At 43.4% G+C, this 21,251-nt stretch overlaps 2 protein-coding genes across 2 annotated transcripts in view; one reads left to right on the forward strand and one right to left on the reverse strand.

Annotated features, from left to right (window-relative positions):
- Positions 1-6,849: 6,849 nt before the first annotated feature.
- The window catches only part of LOC134494512 (lymphocyte antigen 6E-like), a 120,398-nt gene continuing 105,996 nt past the window's right edge, over positions 6,850-21,251 (reverse strand). Inside the window, exon 4 of the transcript XR_010067681.1 lies at positions 6,850-6,861. The gene's annotated coding sequence lies outside the window, so the exon portion shown is untranslated. The remainder of the gene's footprint in view (positions 6,862-21,251) is intronic.
- PSCA (prostate stem cell antigen) lies at positions 13,436-19,558 on the forward strand. Its single transcript, XM_063300286.1, has 3 exons — positions 13,436-13,487; positions 17,357-17,464; positions 19,344-19,558. Exons 1-3 carry the CDS (start codon positions 13,436-13,438, stop codon positions 19,556-19,558), a joined length of 375 nt encoding a protein of 124 aa, XP_063156356.1.

The following is a 21,251-nucleotide window of genomic DNA, read 5'->3' on the forward strand; positions in this document are numbered from 1 at the left end:
GCAGGCTGCTGGCCTGGAAGGACCTACAGTCAACCCTACAGAAATCTTCTTCCAGGCATCGTTCTGGGTGAGGTGGTGAAAGAGAAGGAGCAGATCATAACCCTACGCAGTAACTCAGGGTCAGTCCTGCACGTGCACTGACAACCATAGTACTGCTATTTATTATTTTATTTGTGTCCTTTCATTTATAGGCCGCCCGATTCCCAGACAACTCTGGGTGGCTTACGACTCAAAAACAACTTATTGAAAGGAAAATACAACAGACCAGAAGAACAAAATAGAAAAAAATTGAACCAGATCAAACCAAAATGAAACAAGGCAAAACAAAACCACAAAGGAGGCTTCAGAAGGGTTGTTTATTGGGGAGAAGCATCTCACTTCTTACACACATGTACACTTTATGTAGCAATGTTGCAACTTAAAGATGTCAACCACAAAAAAAGAGAGAGAGAGAGAGAGAGACAGAAGGGAAGCTTTGCAGTACAGTGGCCAAGGGGTGGAAAGCGGAGAACCATGAAAGAGTTGCATGGAGCATGAGCTTCTGGGGCTGAGGATGGCTCAATGGATCAACCTCAAGATGATTTTAAAAATAGCAACTGCTGACCAGCAGAACACTTAGGAGCCCAGACAAAATGGCTATCCAGGGCAGTGGGCAGCTGCTGGAAGGGAAGGTGCATCCCAGGTGCTAGACCCCGTGGGAACTGAGTCTGCTATTACTAGAATGGAATGATGCTCTGGAGATCACCAGCTCTGAAGCATTTGAGATGCTTTGGCTCCAAAAACAGCAGTGTCAAACTGAAATGGAAAACATGGGCAGGGGGTACAGTTGCAACGGGCTGGGAGTGGGGAAAGGACATCACCGTCTGTTCCGTTCCTGCCCTCAGGAAGTAGCAGTTGCCCCCTACTGGGCCAAGCAGAAGTGGCTGATCTGCCCTTAGGCCTCTCTTTTCGTCCTAATATGGGCTGAGAAATTTTGAAAATGTCAGTTGATTAGCTGTTTGGTTTTTCTTCCCGTACTACCATTGTAATATGTTAGGTCATTTGTTTCTGAAGGATTATTTGAAAAATAATACAAATGTAGTATTGGGACCAAATGGTTTATCGGTCATTCCTACCCCTTCAGCACTGGACTGAATGGGAAGTAAGTCTGTTCTGCTGAACTTCCATGATTTTGCACTGAACACAGAAGAAAGCACGCGGATCCAAAGTCCTGCTAGACAAGCGCCCTTGGAAGAGGTTTCTTACATATTTATCATGACAGCCTTGTGCAAATAGAGACTCTGGCAAATCTTTGGCTGTGCTGGCTTGATTCACACATCGGCACTTAAAAAATGGGGAAGCGCATCACCAAATTCCTCCTACAAAATACCAGGACAGGCTTCCAGGAGCGGTGCCTGAGACCCCGCTTGCTTGCTTTTTCAGCAATGAAAAAGAGTTGAGCTAATTAGCAAAATGACAAAAATGTCAAATGCCTTTTTGATGCGTTCATGCAACCAGGACTTTCAAGGAAGGACGTGGGGGTTGGCCACGGAGGCTCAACGGTGTGAGCAGAAGTACAACAGCACCCCCTCGTGGCTGAACGCCAATCCTGCAGGTCTGGCTCTTCCAGCACTTTCATCCCAGCAAGCAAGTGGGGAGAATCAGCTTCCCACGTCGATGAGCTCTTGAAATGGGTCCCAGTGAGAAAATGTGGAAGATAAGAAAATAAAATACAGAGGTAGAAATGCTCAAAGTATAAAAGATAGATCAGATTCATGGGGGAGGAAATGGTGGGAGTTCTGTGTTCATTATGCAGCAAAAGAAAATCCAACCTGGTTGAGACGAGAGGGGAAGATTGTGAAGGCCAGCTGAATACTAAGAAAATTTCCCCAACTAAACAGCCATTTGAGAATGGAACCAGAGTGGTGGGGGACTCCCCTTTGTTGTTGGGGACAGTCACCTGCCTGAGAAGCTTTCATTGGGAGGCCTGCACTGGCCAGCAGGGTGGACTTCAAGGTCTAACCCTCCACTCTAGAATTATCAGATTCTGTGATTTTCAGGAGTTGTGGTGCAATCATCCTTCAGAGGCTACACTCCAAAGCTAAAGGGACTTGTGTCAACTGCAGGAAGCATGTCCTATTAGAACCTCTGAAAGTGTGAGGGTGTCATCTTGAGATATCAAAGGACTGTTGCATCAGGTTTTACATATTTAATGTGTGGAATGACAGGATCAAAATTATGATTCCTACAATCAAGAATATCCCTTGATTTCTCTGTTAGTTACTGTAAGCACATGGCCAGCTCTAGCCACCAGGTTCACACAACATGCTAAACCAGCCTTTCTCAACCTTTTGACCCTGGAGGAACCCTTGAAATATTTTTCAGGCCTCGGGGAACCCCTGCACATTCAGGCTCAGATACAGGCTGCAAGTTACAGAATTATTATTTTCTTTTTATGTGTAGGCCTGTATATATGCATGAACAGTGTTCTTAAACTGCAAATAAAGAATGAAACTTACGTCTGTAATGTGAAGTTGCCCAAATTTGAAATAATTGTTTAAATAAACCATGATCTCCCAGAGAGCCCCTAGTGGCCTCTCGCAGGACCCTAGGGTGCCATGGAACCCTGGTTGAGAAACCCTGTGCTAAACCCTCAACCTGGGTAACACAATTTCATTTCTCTGTTACAACAGCATGCTACTTCCAAACAGAAAATCTCCTTATGATGATCACTCTGTTTCCCACAACGGATGCTAGCTCTGAACCATAAATTAACTAACATCATTAGCCTAGTCTAATATGTTATACAACCCAATTACATGGACAGATTCCATTGAAGAGCATTGTGACCACAAAGAAAGTGCTCTGTAGCCCTGTTCTCCATGAAACTAACTCTTGACATGGCCCCCATCCTGTCCTGGACATGAGAACATAGACAAGTCTATAGAATCTAGAAGTAAGAAACCAAACAACCTCTTACTCTTTCATTCCTTGTCATAAAAGCAGATAATGTGCTGGTGTGAACCTCAGATCAGCATTCCTGCCATGGTTGCCTGAATGTAACACCTTTGCTCCGCAAGCTACATTGGGTGCCAGTTTGTTTCTGGGTCCAATTCAAGGTGTTGGTCATCACCTCTAAAGCTCTACATGGTATGGGCCCAGGTTACCTGAGGGACCGCCTCACCCACATTGCATCGACCCGTCCCATCCAGTCAGGCAGAGAGGGCAGATTGCGGACCCTGTCCATGAAAGATTGTCGATTGGCAGGGTCCAGGAAGACAGCCTTCTCTGCTTTGGCCCCCACCCTGTGGAACACATTACCCCTAGAGGTAAGGCAGGCCCCCTCTCTCCTGGCCTTCTAGAAAGGAGTGAAGGCCTGGCTCTGCCATCTCACATGGGGCATGTGGAGGGGTAACCAACCCTGGGGGTGATTAGCACCCTGAAGATGCTCCCGTAAATTAATAACTTTTTAACATCTACGTCTTGGACTATATATTTTTATTTAAGAACATTGTTTTTATGGTATTTTAATGACTATTTATTGCGGTTTTATTGTAAACTGCCCAGAGTCACTCTTTGAGTGAGATGGGTGGTGACAAAATTTGAAATATAAATAAATAATAGCCCCTTGACTTACAATCAGGTGCCTCAGTCTGACCAAGCTATGGTCATTGCACAAGGATCACACACTCAGCCTTGACTTCCTCTGCTTTCACCATCTTCCAGCCCTTACCCACCACAGTGTCACTGCCAGAAAATAAATAAATATATATATATTCAAATGAATAGTCCCAACAAATACCTGAGCCATGAAAATGGAGGCATTTTTTATGGAAAGGTCTTGATCCTGCTAGCTTGGCAGCCAATGTCACTCAAGACAGCTTATGCCTTCTAATAAAATGTATTAGTCTGAAAATACATTCTTCCTGATTTTGGGATCCCGTACACTCCACAGACCCTACAGCAAAATTCAGAGAATGCTGCCAGACTACTATACAGAAATCATCAGCAACGGAATTTGTCTATCACAGTTTGATTTTTTTTTTAAAAAATAAGTTGTCTGAGCTTCTTCTTGTCTGGAGCACACTGTAGATGGATGCAGTCCTTGGCCTGATATTCACTTCTGGCTTCACTGGTAAAGTAAATAAACCAAAGCAAACACCCTCCTTCCTCTCTGACACCCTTTCTCACTGCCAAAGCACTTCAAAGACGTTGTTGTTCTGGTGCTGTTGCAGAACAAGAACAACAGGTGCTGAGGATCAACAGGCTGTCTTCTGTTCAGTGTAGCTTCCCAAATGAAGCAGGGACATGTCATGCCCCCAGATACGCCCATCCCACAACATCTACCCCACCACCCTTACAATGAGCCCCACATCTCATTGGCCCCCAAGGTTAGTTGCACTGCGGCTTATCTAAACCTTTTTATTTCAGAGACAAAATTGGATGCCTCAGTGTCCTATTTTCCAAAGAGTTATTGTTTGCTTGCTCATTTTGAATGCTTTAATGCCACTTCAGTTGCTGAGAATCAGACATGAATGAACAGATAGCATCATCATCATGCCACTCTGATCACCTGACTCTAAATGGCTGACAAGCAACAAATAATATAATATAATATAATATAATATAATATAATATAATATAATATAATAAATATTCATTTCACATGCCAGTAAGGTAATGCTCAAGATCCTGCAAGGTAGACTTCAGCAATTCATGGAGCGAGAATTGCCAGATGTACAAGCTGGGTTTAGAAAAGGCAGAGGAACTAGGGACCAAATTGCCAATATCCGCTGGATAATGGAAAAAGCCAGGGAGTTTCAGAAAAACATCTATTTCTGTTTTATTGACTCTTCTAAAGCCTTTGACTGTGTGGACCATAACAAACTATGGCAAGTTCTTAGTGGTATGGGGATACCAAGTCATCTTGTCTGCCTCCTGAAGAATCTGTATAACGACCAAGTAGCAACAGTAAGAACAGACCACGGAACAACGGACTGGTTTAAGATTGGGAAAGGAGTACGGCAGGGCTGTATCCTCTCACCCTACCTATTCAACTTGTACACAGAACACATCATGCGACAAGCTGGGCTTGAGGAATCCAAGGCTGGAGTTAAAATCGCTGGAAGAAACATTAACAATCTCAGATATGCAGATGATACCATTTTGATGGCTGAAAGCGAAGAGGAACTGAGGAGCCTTATGATGAAGGTGAAAGAAGAAAGTGCAAAAGCTGGCTTGCAGCTAAACCTCAAAAAAACCAAGATTATGGCAACCAGCTTGATTGATAACTGACAAATAGAGGGAGAAAATGTAGAAGCAGTGAAAGACTTTGTATTTCTAGGTGCAAAGATTACTGCAGATGCTGACTGCAGTCAGGAAATCAGAAGACGCTTAATCCTTGGGAGAAGAGCAATGACCAATCTCGATAAAATAGCTAAGAACAGAGACATCACACTGACAACAAAGGTCTGCATAGTTAAAGCAATGGTGTTCCCCGTAGTAACATATGGCTGCGAGAGCTGGACCATAAGGAAGGCAGAGAGAAGGAAGATCGATGCTTTTGAACTGTAGTGTTGGAGGAAAATCCTGAGAGTGCCTTGGACTGCAAGGAGATCAAACCAGTCCATCCTCCAGGAGATAAAGCCAGACTGCTCACTTGAGGGAATGATATTAAAGGCAAAACTGAAATACTTTGGCCACATAATGAGAAGACAGGACACCCTGGAGAAGATGCTGATGCTAGGGAGAGTGGAGGGCAAAAGGAAGAGGGGCCGACCAAGGGCAAGGTGGATGGATGATATTCTAGAGGTGATGGACTCATCCCTGGGGGAGCTGGGGGTGTTGACGACCGACAGGAAGCTCTGACGTGGGCTGGTCCATGGAGTCACGAAGAGTCGGAAGCGACTAAACGAATAAACAACAATAATAAATATAATATAATATAATATAATATAATATAATATAATATAATATAATATAATATAATATAATATAATATAATATAATATAATATAATATAAATAATATACTGTATATTTGGTGCCTTTGAGTCATTCTTGACTCCTGGAGTCTGTCTGGACAAATCCCTGCAGTTTTCTTGGCAAGGTTTTTCAGAAGTGGTTGGCCATTGCCTCCTTCCCAGGGCTGAGAGAGTGTGACTGGCCCAGTATCACCCAGCTGGCTTTGTGCCAAAGGCAGGACTAGAACTCACAGTCTCCCGGTTTCTAGCCTGGTGTTTTAACCATTACACCAAACTGGTTCTCATATAATAATCCACCATGTATCAAAAATTGTCAAAATGTCAAACAAATCAATACAGTCAGTCACAATAATATTGACATCTTAAAACCATGGTGCCATAGATCATCAAGTAACAAGCATTCATCCCACACGCAGGTGCTTCTCTGCACTCTGGCCAATGTCCCCAAACACTTGTAGAAACAGGTTTGTTGTGTTTTTTTATGGGGTTTATCATTCCATGTTCAGACAAAGAAACATAAAATAATGCACAATAAAATAAAAATGAGCGACTTGCCATACACAAATACTCAAAGAAAAACATTATAAAAAACAAAAATTCTTAAAAAGAACAAACCAAAAGCTGTGATTACAGTTATATCCTGTGTTCACCTGCTCCTCTACGTGTTTTCAAAAAAACACCCAAAGCTTTCAATGCTGGCTAAGCCTGTCCAAGATTTTTTCCCAAAGGGAAAGATAATGTCATAAGTTCTGATTAACTGAATATATAATATTCTCTGAAATTGCTAAGTCACATATCTCTGAAATCCACTTCTTTATATCTGGGATTATATTTTTCCATTTCCTGAAGATTATCCTTTTTGCTATTATTAGAGTCCATCTACCTTGCTGCTGTTCATCCTCTTCTTCTCTTTCCTTCTCCGGAGAACTCCATCTTCACATAATGTGTCTGAAATAGGATATTTTGGGTCTGGTCACTGGTGTCTCGAGTAAGAACTCCGGGTCGATTCGTTTGATGATCCATTGGTTTGTTTTCTTGGCTGTCCATGGTCTTCTCAGGAGTCTTCTCCAAAAGCAGAGTTCAAAAGCGTCAATACACTTCCTATCCTGTTTCTTCAAAGTCCAACTTTGGCTTCCATAGACTGTCACAAGGAATATCACTGCTTGCACAATTCTGACCTTTGTAAGTATAGACCCATCACGGCATCTGAAGATCTTTTCCAAGGCCTTCTTCACGGCTGCTCCGTCAAGTGCCAGTCTGTGGCATATTTCTTGACTGCTTGTTCCTTTCCTGTTGGTGGTTGATCCTAAAAGGCAGAAGCTCTCCTCCACTTTGATAGGTTCATTGCCAATTCTAAGGCTGGTTGTTCTACCTGCTGTCAGTATTTTAGTTTTCTTTATTTTTAATTTTAGTCCCATTTTTTCACTGTGCTCCTTAACTTTTGTCACTAGAGCTTGCAGATCCTTTGCATTTTCAGCTATCAGGGCAGTGTCATCAGCATAGTGCAGGTAATGGATGTTTCTTCCTCCAGTTTTAAAACCACGCTCATCTTCTTCCAAGCCAGCTTCCCTTAATATATATTTCACATATAGGTTGAATAAATAAGGGGAGAGGATGCAGCCTTGTTGCACTCCTTTGCCAACCCGGAGCCAGTCTATGGTCCATGGGGTCACAAAGAGTCAGACACGACTTAAAGACTGAACAACAACAACAACAAGTGGACTGTGGCTTCCTGACCTGTATATAAGTTTCTCATAAGGACAATGAGATGTTCTGGGATTCCCATTTTATTGAGCACATTCCACAGCTTGACATGGTCAACATAACCAAAGACCCTTCTAAAATCAATGAAGCACACAGTGACATTTTTTGGGTATTTCTCAATTATCAGCAATAATGCCTCAAGTTCCTCAGCCTTTTTTAAAGCCAGCTTGAACATCTGGTATCTTTTTCCATCTAGGGCTCTAATCTGCATTGGTTGATCCTAAACATTATTTTCTAGCATGTGAAATTAAGGATGTTGTAAGATAGGTAGCACACTCTGTTAGGTCTCCTTTTTTTTTGGTATTGGAATGTAGACTGACCTCTTCCAATAGGTTGGCCACTGTGTTGTTCTCCAAAATTTCTGGCCTAGCTTGGTTAGAACCTTGACTGATTCTTTTTCTGTTGCTGGCCATATTTCAGTGGTAGTCCCTCAGTTCCTGTAGCCTTCTGACTTGGTAATGACCAGAGTGCTGATCCAACTTCATCTTCTAGTGCTAGAGGTTCTTGTAACTAGGCAACATCTTCTAAGTTATCTTGGATGTTGACATATCTGCTGTACAGTGCTTCAGTATGTACCTTCCCACTTTGTTTAATCTTGTTTGAATCAGTTACTATCTGTCCACTGGCGTCCTTTAGCAAACCAATTCAAGGTTGCAACCTCCTTCTGAGTTCAGAGATCTTTGAAAAATCTCCTTCTTCTTCCAAGTCTGTTTCCATCTTCATTCTTTACAGATGTTGTTCTAATACTGTTCCTTGCTTCTAGAAGTCCAAAACACAACCAGGAAGAAGATGATGGGAAACATTTTTGCAGCATTGTCAAGAAAGCAATACGGAAGCCAAATGACATTGCAAAGATGGGATAGACCAAATGGCCAACCACTTTCACCCTGTTGCCAGTTGTGTGGATGTGTCCATTAAGCATCCTGGAAGGAAGCTTTCCTCAATGGATACTTTAGGAACACTCTAATCTTTCCCTTTCATTCAATGGATGAAAACAGGGAAGCCCCCTGGAATTTATTCTCAGAATAGATTCTGAAGCAAATTAATGGTAACTCCCTTCCCAAACGGAAAATCTTATTTTCTGTAGAAGCCATTTGCCAATTGTCCTCCTTCGGGACTGATTGCTTTCATTAGCAGTAGGATCTCAGAAATCATTTTTATGAGATATCATGGTTCCTTCAGCCAAACATGACCAGATTTAGGCCTGAAAAAATCTGTAATTTGGGGTTGGTGATGATAAGAACCTCAGAAGAGCCTGAGGCTGTATGAAAAAGCATTTCTGAACTCTTCCGGGTCTTTGAGTTATGACTGTTTGCCACTGGTATTTTGTGCTTTAATGAGTGCATGTTGTAATTGTTATTTTTGGTCCCGATTTGTTTATAACATCATTGTGTTATGATGTTATTTAAGGCTGTAAGTTAACATTCTTACCATGGAAAATGGCAGTTTCGTTTTTTGCAAGCCACCCTGAATCTAGATGATTTGGCAGAATACAAATGTAGATGATGAAGATGAAGATGATGATTTCCTGCTGCCAGTCCTAAGCCTTCTTATTTTAGTTTCACTGAATGTCCTAATATTGAGAGGAAGAGAGGAAACCTTCTCTCTTTTCAACTTACTTATGCCATGCATGACTTTAGATACTTATCTCTTATTTCCCACTATCCACCTTCATTCCAAGCTAAGGCGCACCAATTCTTGTAATCGTTCCATGAGTTATAAAATGAGAAACCATGTCCTGTTCCAGAAGCCAGCCTGAATTGCTTATACTTGAGACCGACTGACAACAGATATCCCTTCAGTGATGCAACATCTATGAAATCCCTACCCAGATACTTTGGCTGGCTTTGAAAACACGTTGTTGGGAAGATCACCATAGAAACCACATGAGCTAGTGTCAAGGTAGCAAAGAAGAATTCTAGACATTCTAGAACAGCAGATGGCTTTTGTTGGTCAAGTCCGGAAGCCCAGAAAGCTCCAGATAGCTTGGGAGACTGTAAGATGGCTCTACTGGAAGAATCTCAGAGTTCCCGCTGGATGTCCAGCCTTGACACTCAGAAGCTAAGGGGGGGTTCAGGCTCATTCAAACATGTGCTTTAGTGCTTAGACCAATTACCTCAGCCAGAGGGAGAGACAGAAAATCCTTGCTACTTTCAGACACTAAAATGGTTATCCCCAATATTCTTCCTGGACCCAACGCTAACTGACTTTGGCTGATGTCAGAAAGCTGAACAGAATTAGACCTGATTCATACTTGAATGGGAAACCACCAGAATTCCCAAGGCCATAGCTTACAAGAGGAAGTAAAAAAAAAATCAGAAGACTGATGAATATATACCATCAAGTTGGTGTCAATTCTTGGTAATCACTTAGGCAGTGGCAAATCCCTTCTCTATTGTTGCCAAGAAAGCTACACAGGTAGCTTCAATCCACCAGGAATTAAGCTATGTCTTTAACATTATCTCCACTTAAAAATCACATAAAATCAGCAAGGATCCATATCTGGACTGAAATATATTTGTTGGCTCTGGTCTTTCCCTGATGAAACAAGGTTTTTAAGCTTTCAAGAATAACTTTTCAGCTAAGCTCCATGTGCTCCCAGTTAAGAGCTCCTGAAACATGTATTGTTGGACCATCTCTTATGATCTGGAAATCTTCCAAGAGAATATGGAATTGCTGGTGTAGTTCACATCTGGTCCTAGGCCTCTGCTTCTGGGGTTTGTTATGGGCAGAAGTTCAGGACTGACAACTTACCAGGCCAATAAGAAGAATAACCAACTCAGTCTTCTTGGTTGCATCTCATAGCAATTCCAAGCAGAAATCACAGATGTCATCAGCTGCAGATGTTTGTTGAGCTGGCAATGGCTAAGGTCATACCAACAATGACCCATTCAAAAGATGGCAGTCCTGGGGAAGAGCAATAGGTCTACTCAGGAAAAAGCAATCCACCACACGCAGAAGAGCAATCAAAGCATCAAGGACTCTGTACAGCAGGTTGGTGATGGGGCTCAGGTTAGGAATTTTATTTACACAGGAAACAGGAATGACTCTCCAGACATTCATGGGCTCATTCTTTGATATCTCAAGACAAATGAATCTCAGTGGCAGACCTAGGAGGAACAGAACACATTGTTTTGGCTTCCATCATGATGGGAAATCCTTTCTCTCTCAGATGCCCTGGAGAGGCGTTCCTAGTCAGAACAGACAAGACCAGGTGGACATATCAACAGTCTAATTCAACAGCCTTAAAAAGTCTGCTTTAGTTATCATGTTGTGGTAGCTCTGATCTTACTGTTCTTCCCAGTGAACGGCACCTTTAGAAAATCATTCCACTTCTTGGGTTGTTGGAAGAGCAGAGGAATCCATTATCTGGGCAGGACAACATGGGGAGGTCTCCATGGTTAGCCATCAGCTCTTTCCTATATATCTCCTGAGAGTGGATGATTCAAGAAGCAGCGTTTGTGATGCTTCACTCAGCCCTGATGTCAGAAAGCTGGTAGAGCCAAAGTCCAAGAAGTCTTCTCCTACAAGTCTCTCCAGAATCGAATGAATGTTCAGTAAGTTTCCCAGAGTTGTCCGTGGCTCATTTGTAGAGCCTTTGCTTTCCCATCTTGATAGTCCTGGGCTGAGTGCCTTGTCTTTCCAGTTAATGGGTCTGCAGATACTGAGAACATCCAGAAGGATAGTCCATCTTCTTTTAGAAATTCCCTATTCCTCTTCTGAGTCTCAGTGAGTTAAATTGGCTGAGGATACCTTAGGAACTTCCTTATCTGGATCCCATCCCATCTATTGACAATCTGCCTGGAATACTACCAGGCTTCCATATAAGACATTGTTGTATGAACTGCAAACACAATAAATGTCAAATGAGTTATGCATTTATTCAACTGCAGGAACCTGCATCAAAGCTTTGGAGAACTTGCTACTCTTGGTGATAGATACAACCAAGATCAAGGATGGGGAACCAGCTGTGTTGCTGAGTTACAGAGCCCAGCATCCCTCCCTCTGGCCATGCTAGTTGGATCTGCCACAAGCTGTCAGTCAATAACAACTGGGGCACCAAGTTCTCCACTTCAGTATTAGGTGGAAATTCACTGGCTGAATCCACACAACATGCTAGATTAGTAGTCTGTGGTTCAGGATATTAGGAGAAACTCAGACATTGCTTTATTTGTTTAGGCAGACTGCATTATGGGAACACGGCGATTGTGTCTTGTTAACCTTGATTTGGGGGTTAATGTTTTGGATGAAACAACCCATAATGAGATTGGAGCTATATGAACTTCAGTGAAAGACATTCCATCTATATTCCAGTGAATGGAATGGTAAAGCAAAAGGGTTTATTATATATTGTTCTTTTCATTTATTTTTGTTTCAAGGCCTTATCTGTTTTTTATTTTATCTGTGCCTTTGAACAATTAACAAACAAGGTAATATTGCTTACCCCAAAGAATAATGTAATGAATACTCATTCATATTTGTACGCAAGTATATGTGAATAAATGTTCAGATTATACACACACACACACACACTGCTTTTTCTGGTTATAATATCAGGTAGCAAGAAAAAAGTAAAGGAATTTAATAAAAGCAATTAAAAGAAGCTTAAACACACCAATCAATTACCATCCCTCCCTCCCACCGAAACATCAACTCCCATCAACCTATCAAAAAATTACAAAATTCTCAATAGCCTTTATAGGATTATCCTTTAAACTGAATGTTACAATTTTTCTTCTTTTTTAAAAAATAGCAATGCTAAAAAGAAAGGGAGGGCAGATTAGAAGGCATGGTAGACAATTCCAGGAGTAGGGAATCCTACAGAAGTGTAGAAAAAGCAGATTCAGAATTACAACAGATTTTTTTTTTCTCATGAGATCTTATGTTGGGATTGGAACCCTGGCATAAGTAGAGTTGCAGGACCATGGTTTGTTCTGGATAGGAGTTGGTGTGGAATCGGAATGAAGTAGGACCACTGAATCTGGGTTGCAACAATACAGATGGCCAGTAGATGGCAGCAAAATGTCAAAGTTTGCTGCATCTTTTTGCCACCATCTAGTGGTTACTCAGAATTTTGCAACTCAGGTCTGCTAATTCTTGAGTAGTCGCCCAAAATAAGTGTCTGATCCTGGGACTAAGTGACCCTGACTTTTGATTTCTTAGCTACTGTTTCCTGACAGAACTGCAGTAACAACAATTCTATGGACTTTTCCCTTGTTGAGGTTTCAATTGGTTGAGGAAATAACTTTCAGATTTAGGGGCCCTCAGGTCTTCTCCCACCTCTTCATAATACTCATTTACTGAATTCAGAGAGCCACCATCTTCATGAGTTAAAATTAATGGACCAGGTTAAGCTGAAGATGACAGAGTGGGTTTGACTGAGAAAGGGAATCTATCATCTAAAGAGCTGAGCTGGAGAAATTCCACCCATCCTGTTTGAGGAGGGAGAAGACCCTCTATAGTTCCTTAGTTCTGCTAGTTTACGCTTGCCTAAAAGCTCTGACATTTCAGACAAGGCCAGGGAAGCATCAGTTCACAAAACATGTTTGAAAAGGAGTTACAGAAATGCTGGGAGTGATGGAAAGGACCCACTGGAACTCTAGACAGTCCTTCCAACCACGCATGGTCCAACAGTTATTTTCCAGAGCCTATCAAGCAAGGTGGAGAGACGATGTCCCATTCTCTGCAGAACAGATTCAGCCACCCATAATGAAAGCCGTTCTGATCCTCCTGTTGGCTGCAGTCCTGTTTGTACAGCCAAGTGAGTCTTCCAATTTCTCCATTTCAGCAATGTTTTCCTTGGGAAATTTAGCTTCACCAGATCCCCGCTTCGCTTTCCTTATGTGCGTCTTGTGCTTATTCTGGGCACCTCTCTCTAGGAACTTCTCTCATCCTGCTGAGGCTAATCTTTATCTTTGTAATGGGAGAGCATATCTAGAGGAGATGAAGGGTTGACTCATGACTGGAGAAGGAGGGGATGGGGCTGGCAACATTGTAGTGCCAGTGGGCACACGCTTGAAGCACTGTCACAAAATGGCTCTCCTGGAAGGGAACTTTGCTTGCTTATAAACTTACTTTCATCTTATATGTAGTTATTCAGAAAGTGGATTAGGAAATTTCCTGAAACCCCCTCCAGTCCCTTCCACCTCACTCTGTGTGTCAAGTCCACACCGGTGACCTGACAGCTGAGTGATTTGGAGACACTTTCAAAAGAGCGCCAGACTAGTCACAGGCACAGAAGACAGGTTTTTCGGAGCATCAGAGCATTCCCTTCTGCTTCACCTTGCACCCTTCCTTCTTGACTGTGGTCTGTCACTTAGCTTATTTGCATTAGAAGGGGGTACAGGGTGAAGTAGAAAGGAAGCAATGGATAGCAGGCAAGGTCTGACTCAACAAGTCCTGCAAGGTGAGTGCCTGTGGCCCATTGCACCTGAGATAGCCCATAGAATATGCAAAATCGTATAGAAAAGCAGTCTAGGGTATACCACATGAAACCCTTGGTTGGCAGAGTCAGAGGAAACCTGTAATTCACCCAGCATTGACAGAACCAACAACACACAGGTGGCAAAACTTGGTTCGCTTTCCTGGTTTGAATCAACCTTCTGTGCAACATGTTGCTAGCACTCCTTCCAAAGAGAGCTGGGCCCGTTTTAAAACACAGCTGTAGTGCTCTTTCAAAAGAGCGCTAAGCCCACATTTAAAAAAACAAGCTTAGCGCTGTTTCTAGGGAATGCTCAACCTGTGTTTTTTAGGTGCCTGTAAAAACAAAACCTGAGAAGTGTTTTGAAAACATCAGGCAGGCATTATGCTCACCGATGTCTCTGCAAGGAAGCTTGCCTGAAGATAGGAGGAAGCCTAACAGGAAGATAAGGAGAGTTTGACTTTTCATTGCTGGCTTTCATCGATGAATTGTGATCACTGTACTTCCGTGGTGACCAATCTTAGAATAAAATTGGATGTATCTGGCTGTTAAATTGTTTTTTTTTTAATGGGGGAGGGGCACTGACTCACCCAGGTTCCCTAAACTTCCAAGGCCATCACTAACCTTCTCCCATCTGGTGCCTTCCAGATATGTAGACCAGCTCTCAGCAGTGGTCAGGGTGGCTGAAATGCTCAGAGTTCAAAGCTCCCGATCCTGCCAGCATGCAGGTGGGGAAAGAGAAGTCCTGTCTTGCTTTGATTTGGCAATGTGATAGGGCATATAATTGAGTGGAGAAAGGAAATAGAATCAGTTTATTCCAAGAAATCCATATTTTTCAGTGGATGTCAAGATTCTGAAAACAGCAAAAGCCTTGGAAAAGTAGCTACTTCATCTGCCACTCACTAGGGACAGCCATTAAAGCAGACCGCAATTGAATATTGTGGACAGGAGAATCTGCAGCTATGTGGGTCAAGTTATGGAAAGCCACTCCCCTCACTGACATCACTAGACAAGCTCCACCTTCAGTTGCCTGCATTGCAATATTGCTGCCAGGTGGTGCTTGTGAAGTGATTTCATTGCACATGTACTCTCCTGGTGTCTGGGCATGTGCTCCTCCCTTGCTTGCCAGCAAAAAACAGAACAGCCAGCTTGTGTTCTGCTGTTGCTGGCCTGTTTGGGGCTGGCAAGCAATAATTATGGTGACTTTTTTATTTTTGCTGCCCTCTGTTTGGATTTTTAAAAAAATTCTAGGAATTAAATTGAATTTAAATTCAATTCAGTTGGAAGTTCTGCCAATTGACTTCACTGGCTATCGTAGTGGTGCCCTGATTGTAGGTTTAAGAAAGTGCATTCATGGAATGATGGTTGTTCCCTCAGCCAGTTTGACTTTTCCATTCAGTACAACCTTGTCAGTTTTCCCCTGTTCTCATTTTTAATAAAAATTAAATGCTGGTTGATCAAATGCCGGCTGGGTGACCTTGGGCCAGTCACAATCTCTCAGCCCAGGGTTGTTGTGGGGAAAAGAGGAGGAAGGAATATTAGGTATCTTCACTGCCTTGAGTTATTTATAAAAAAATAATAATAAAGGTGGGATAGAAATTAAATAAATAAATAAATAAATTTGTCAGGGATAACCTAGTACATCCTGCATTGAGCAGGGGGCTCAACTAAATGACCCGTAAGGCCCTTTCCAACTCTGTGGTTTTGGACATGCATCTTGCAAAAAACCAAACATTATCCTTGTTAAAGCCAGAGATTTAAAAGACGTCCCGTGCGATATTGAGTGGGAGGGCAGGGTTAAACCTACGGCTCAATGCATCTGTCTCTTTTATTGCCCTTTGCCTCTGTTGCTCCCAGGCAATTCATGCGCCACCTGGATGAGCATGACTTCCTCCTGGCATCAGGTCTCCCCTTGCTATAAAACCGGGAAGCATGGATCTTTCTGAACTTCCCCAAAGCCGAACACAGTGAAGACTGGAACACACATTGCACAACTAAAGCACCAAACTAGGCTAATACAAAAGGAAGGGGTCACTCTTCCCATTTTTATGGCATGAAACTCCAGCATAAATTGTGGTTGTTTTGTGTTTGTTTGCTTAAAAATCCCTCCTGGAGTTCGTTTCTGACAGCAAGAAACAGCTGCTCTTGGCTGAGGGCAGCTGCTAAATGAATTCCTCCCTTATTGTCCCAGCCCAAATCTGGGTTCAATCCCGGGGCTCAAAACGCTCAAAGAGACAGACCGAGGTGGAGATTGAAGCCAAGCTTTATTCTGTGCGGGAAAAGGACACAAGGAGATCTCTCTCAAAGCTTGTGTGTTCTCCTTACAGTTCAGCAGACTTTTCGGGGTATATTTGCCATAGACCACATTCCTTAGAGCAGGGTTTCTCCACCAGGGTTCTGTGGCACCCTCGGGTTCCGTGAGAGGTCCCTAGGGGTTCCCTGGGAGATCACAATTTATTTAAGAAATTATTTCAAATTTGGGCAACTTCACCTTAAAGAGGCAAGTTTCCTTCTTTATTTTTAGTTTAAGAACACTGTGAATGCATATAGACAGGCCTACCCAGGAAACGAATATAATCATTTTGTAACTTCCGGGCTATGTTTGAGCCTGAAAGGGGTGCAGGGGTTCCCCCAGGTCTGAGAAATATTTCAAGGGTTCCTTCAGGGCCGAAAGGTTGAGAAAGGCTGCCTTAGAGTCACAACTTGACCTTTCCTTATATGGTGGTCTGCCAACTGCTATTTCTGCTCCTTCTCATACATATTTTATAACAATCAGCATTATTTAACATGTTTAACATTACATACACAACCTTGACGCCTAAGCTTATCTACAGTATATTGACCGCATGGGTTTCTATTCCACCAACTTTCCTGACCACAATTCTCTTTCCTGTTTTCTGCAGTTTGCCTTTTCCCATGGGGTTACCTTTAGCAAGCTTAATATTTGCAGTGCTTTGTCAGCTTCTTTATTTGGGGCTTGTATGAGAAATGATGTTATTATTTGTTTATTTATTAAACAGATTTATAAGACCACCCAACTCACACGCGGTGACTCCGGGCGATTATATATTGAGACTGTTAGTATGATACAGGTGATACGGGTTAAAATAGTGGGGGAACCTTGTTCCTGTTCATCACCCTTTTAGCCAAGGAAGGCTGACTTCCCTGCCCTCTTTCTTCTTCCCATAAAATCATGTCTTCCCTTGCAGATGGCTCACTCAGGTGTTACACCTGCAATGCAGAGTTCAACATGGACAACTGCAACACAGCGGTAACCTGCAAGGAGAAGGCAAAAGCGTGCAAAACAGATGTGATCAGTAAGCCAAGCTGCAATGGGGCTCTCTCTCTCTCTCAGCTTTCTGTGGCATTTTTCTCTTGCTTGTATCCTGCAAAAAAATGAAAGGTTACCGTCATTGGCACCGCTTTGGGATCAAAACCCAAAGAAGAAAGGTGTTTTTTGATGCTGGGAGGCACATTACATAGACATTAGAAATGTCTTTAAAAACTGACCCCAAATCTCTGCATCCTGCCCCCAGTCATATGGCATGAGTACAGCCCACCCCAGCCTGCTATGGCTCTGGACGAGAAAGCAGAGGCCCCCGCCCCAAAAGGTTGGCTACCCATCATGGAGGGAACAAGGATCTGGCTGGACAAATGGTCTGACGGAGTTCAGGGTCTGCGATTATGGAACTGTGGTCCAAAGCATTCAGAGGCTCCATGTTGCCAGCTCCACATTTAGGGGATATTTGCACTATATCCACCTACACTCACATAACCCACTGCAGATCGATGGTCCAGTGTTGATATCCCCTTGTTGCTGCTGTCCTCCTCTTCCTCTTCCTTATCCTCTTCCTCCTCCTCCTTCTCTTCCTCTTCTTCTTTCTCCTCCTTCTTCCCTTCTTCCTCTTCCTCCTCTTCCTCTTTCTCCTCCTCCTTCTTCCCTTCTTCCTCTTCTTCTTCCTTCTTCACTTCTTCCTCCTCCTCCTTCTTCCCTACTTCTTCCTCTTCCTCTTCCTCCTCCTTCCCTTCCTCTTCTCTTTCTCTTTCTCATCCTCCTTCTTCCATTCTTCTTCCTCTTCTTCACCTCTTCCTCTTCCTCCTCCTCCTTCTTCCATTCTTCTTCCTCCCTCCCTTCCTCCCTCTTCCTCTTCTTCCTTTTCCTCCTCTTCTTCAACCACATCCCTTTCCTGACTCATCCAATATCAGAGGAGAACTTCAAAGACAAGTAAAATTTGCCTGACCAGCTTGGTTCCCCCATCCAGAGCATCCAAGACACTTTCTTCTGAATCTGTACGGCATCTGCAATCAGCTTTTGGGAAAATACTTTAGCAGATTGTATCATTGTTAGATTATTTACCCTTGTAATTTCTGCTCAGAAACAACTGATCTGGCCTTGCCCCTTGGATATAGGAGTCTAATAGAGAATATGATGTATAAATATTTGTATGTGTCCATAATGGCAGGGCTGAGCCTGTGGGACAAAAGGTTGTGGGCCTCAAACCTCTTCTTCCTCTGGGTTTACAATCCTGCCCCCACCCTTCTGCCTTAATATAACTGCTGGGGAGTTACTGTTGCCCATCTTCCAGAGGGATGCCTTTGTGGAATCAGCACAGGACTCAAAGCAAAAATAATCAAGGCAAATTGCAGTATTTATTGATCCAGCTGATTCAGTACGTACGGGGGGGGGACTTGCAAAATGATTGTGAGTTTTTCCCTCTGCCAACAAAAGGAGTGCACTAGTACTTATACATTTCAGAAAAGGCGAAGGGAAAGGTGGTGCATGCACACTAATGACCAATAGATCGCTCGGGTTGCTTCCTGCCCCTTCTGCTACCTACTTCAAAGAAAGCAATTGTCTTAGTAAAGAAAATAAGCAGGTCAGTGGGAAAGCGGGAGGGAGCAATTTAGGGGTGCCAGATGCAGGAAGGGGGGTACATTCTTCGGGGACATCTGACATGCGTCGTCAAGGGAATGGTCAGATGAGCTTGCCATAAATGGAAATGAAAAGCTAGTTTCAAGGCTAAAGCACATTCCTAATGTTTCCGTTGGATTTAGCCTGCTCCATTCATTAGAAAAACTTTTCTCACATCTTTGCCTGGCACCATCCCCCTTACCCCGTAGGGTGGGATGGATGGGGGTCCCATGGCCTGTGTTCTTTCTGGGCATCATCAACAGCCATGCCAATCTTCTTTCCAGATATGGTGGGGTTCCTCAATATCATCTCTAAGGAATGTGTTTCATCATGCAGTATGTACTACAAGGACATATCCGTGGGCAAAAGGAATATCTCGTGCTGTTCCACCGACCTCTGCAATGCTGGCGGCACCTCTGTCTTCCAAACCAACAGTGCCCAGATGGCGATGGCGGTTCTCATCAGCTTTGCTGGCATTGTTCTGGGCAGTCTACTGTGAGGGGCAAGGCGGTGGGGGGCCATGTAGCTGGGCCAAAGAAAAGCAGAATCTAAATTTCCAACCAAGGTACACCACTAGGACTTCAATGCATTGATCTGTTGTAAAGCAATCATGGGATTCAATTACTTATTGTCTGTTATTAGGGAAGTGGGAGCTACCTGGGGCGACCTTGCCTGCAGAAGGGAATTGTCAACCGAGCGTTGGTGCTCATGTGGTTAAGGTGTCCGACATCCTAGCAATGCATCTTCTGTATGGATACCCTCTGTAATTTGGTTCTGGCCGACGAGAAGCTGGTTTCTATAGGAATCAAACTGGGCCACCATTAGCAGAGCCAGTGTTTCTCGACCTTGGCCATGCTGGCTGGGGAATTCTGGGAGTTGAAGTCCACACATCTTCAAGCGGCCAAGGTTGAGAAACGCTGGTCTAGGTTGTAGGGTCATGTTACAACCAGGTCAAAGGACATTGAACAACAGGCCTATCCAAGAACTTGGAATCCAAGTTTCCCAAGAGTAACTAGGAGTTCATAGACCTTCAGGCAACTAATGGTAAAATAAGAGGTTGTGAGAGTGAGGGACCTCAGTGTGGCCTAGAGATACAACCCACCAAAAATACTTTTGAAAGATTATTTTCTAAAACGTTCTACAACCTAGGTAGCAAATTCACATGACTTATTTGGGGTTGACCATCACCTTGGCAGTGATTTCCAGTAAGGCCCTTCTCCCAAACGAGAGATGTGTTAGTATCAACCACTTAAGATAGACACCCGCAGGGCAAATATGAGGGAAAGTGACCAAGTGGGTTGTGACGTTGTGATGCAACCTCCATCCTTTTCTTGCATTACAACATCACCAGGCACATTCCCTACTTTATCATCATTGTGGTTAGGAATGAATCCCTGCAGCTCTTAAATTGGGAATTTGGGGAATTCAGCCTTGCTCATGCCCATGGTTCAGCAAGGGGTGTGTTTGCAAACTAAATGCTTGGTATTTTGCACATGTTCAGGAATAGAGCAAATTGGAGTGTGCCATTAAAGGGAGGGATTATTTCTCAAATGCCAATGCAGATCTTGCAGCTATCAGCTGCAAGGGGATTTGCTTCTGGGGCTGGGAGGCAGAATCACCCAATGCAGCTGCATGTTGAGATATTTGGCCCATGGTTCATCTGTCTATCTCTTCTCTCCCTTTCTCTATCTATCATCTATCAGTCTTTCTATTTAAGAGTTCAAAACTCTGTATCTAGCATTGGCTACCTCCACAACCCTGCGAGGTAGGCTAGGCTAAGAGGGAGGGACTGGCCCCAAGTCCCTCAGAGCTCCCATGCCTGAGGAGCGGCCAAAACCTGGGTCCCCCCCCCCTTTCCAACACCTTCACTACCACATCACACACCGGCCTTCCACATTCTTGTTCCACACATCTCTCCCCACTCACCGCTTTTCCAATAAAGGCAGGGTCCCTTGGAATGACAGAGAAGTTTGGGAGACAGCGTGGTGTAGTGGTTAAGGTCTCGGACCCATCAGTGCAGGACGATTTGGGCTGAACCTAATCCCTATGCCAGGTGGACCCGGAGATTTGCTAGGCTCGAAGACTAGCCCGGATTTATTTTTTGCCTCCCATCGATCTTTGGCCGCTCTTCTTCTCACCACCAATGTGGCTAAAACTGGGAGGGTTCAGACTCACGAAGGATGCAAGCACGT

This window comes from Candoia aspera, chromosome 3 (assembly GCF_035149785.1).
Source record: "Candoia aspera isolate rCanAsp1 chromosome 3, rCanAsp1.hap2, whole genome shotgun sequence".
Lineage (NCBI taxonomy): Eukaryota > Metazoa > Chordata > Lepidosauria > Squamata > Boidae > Candoia > Candoia aspera.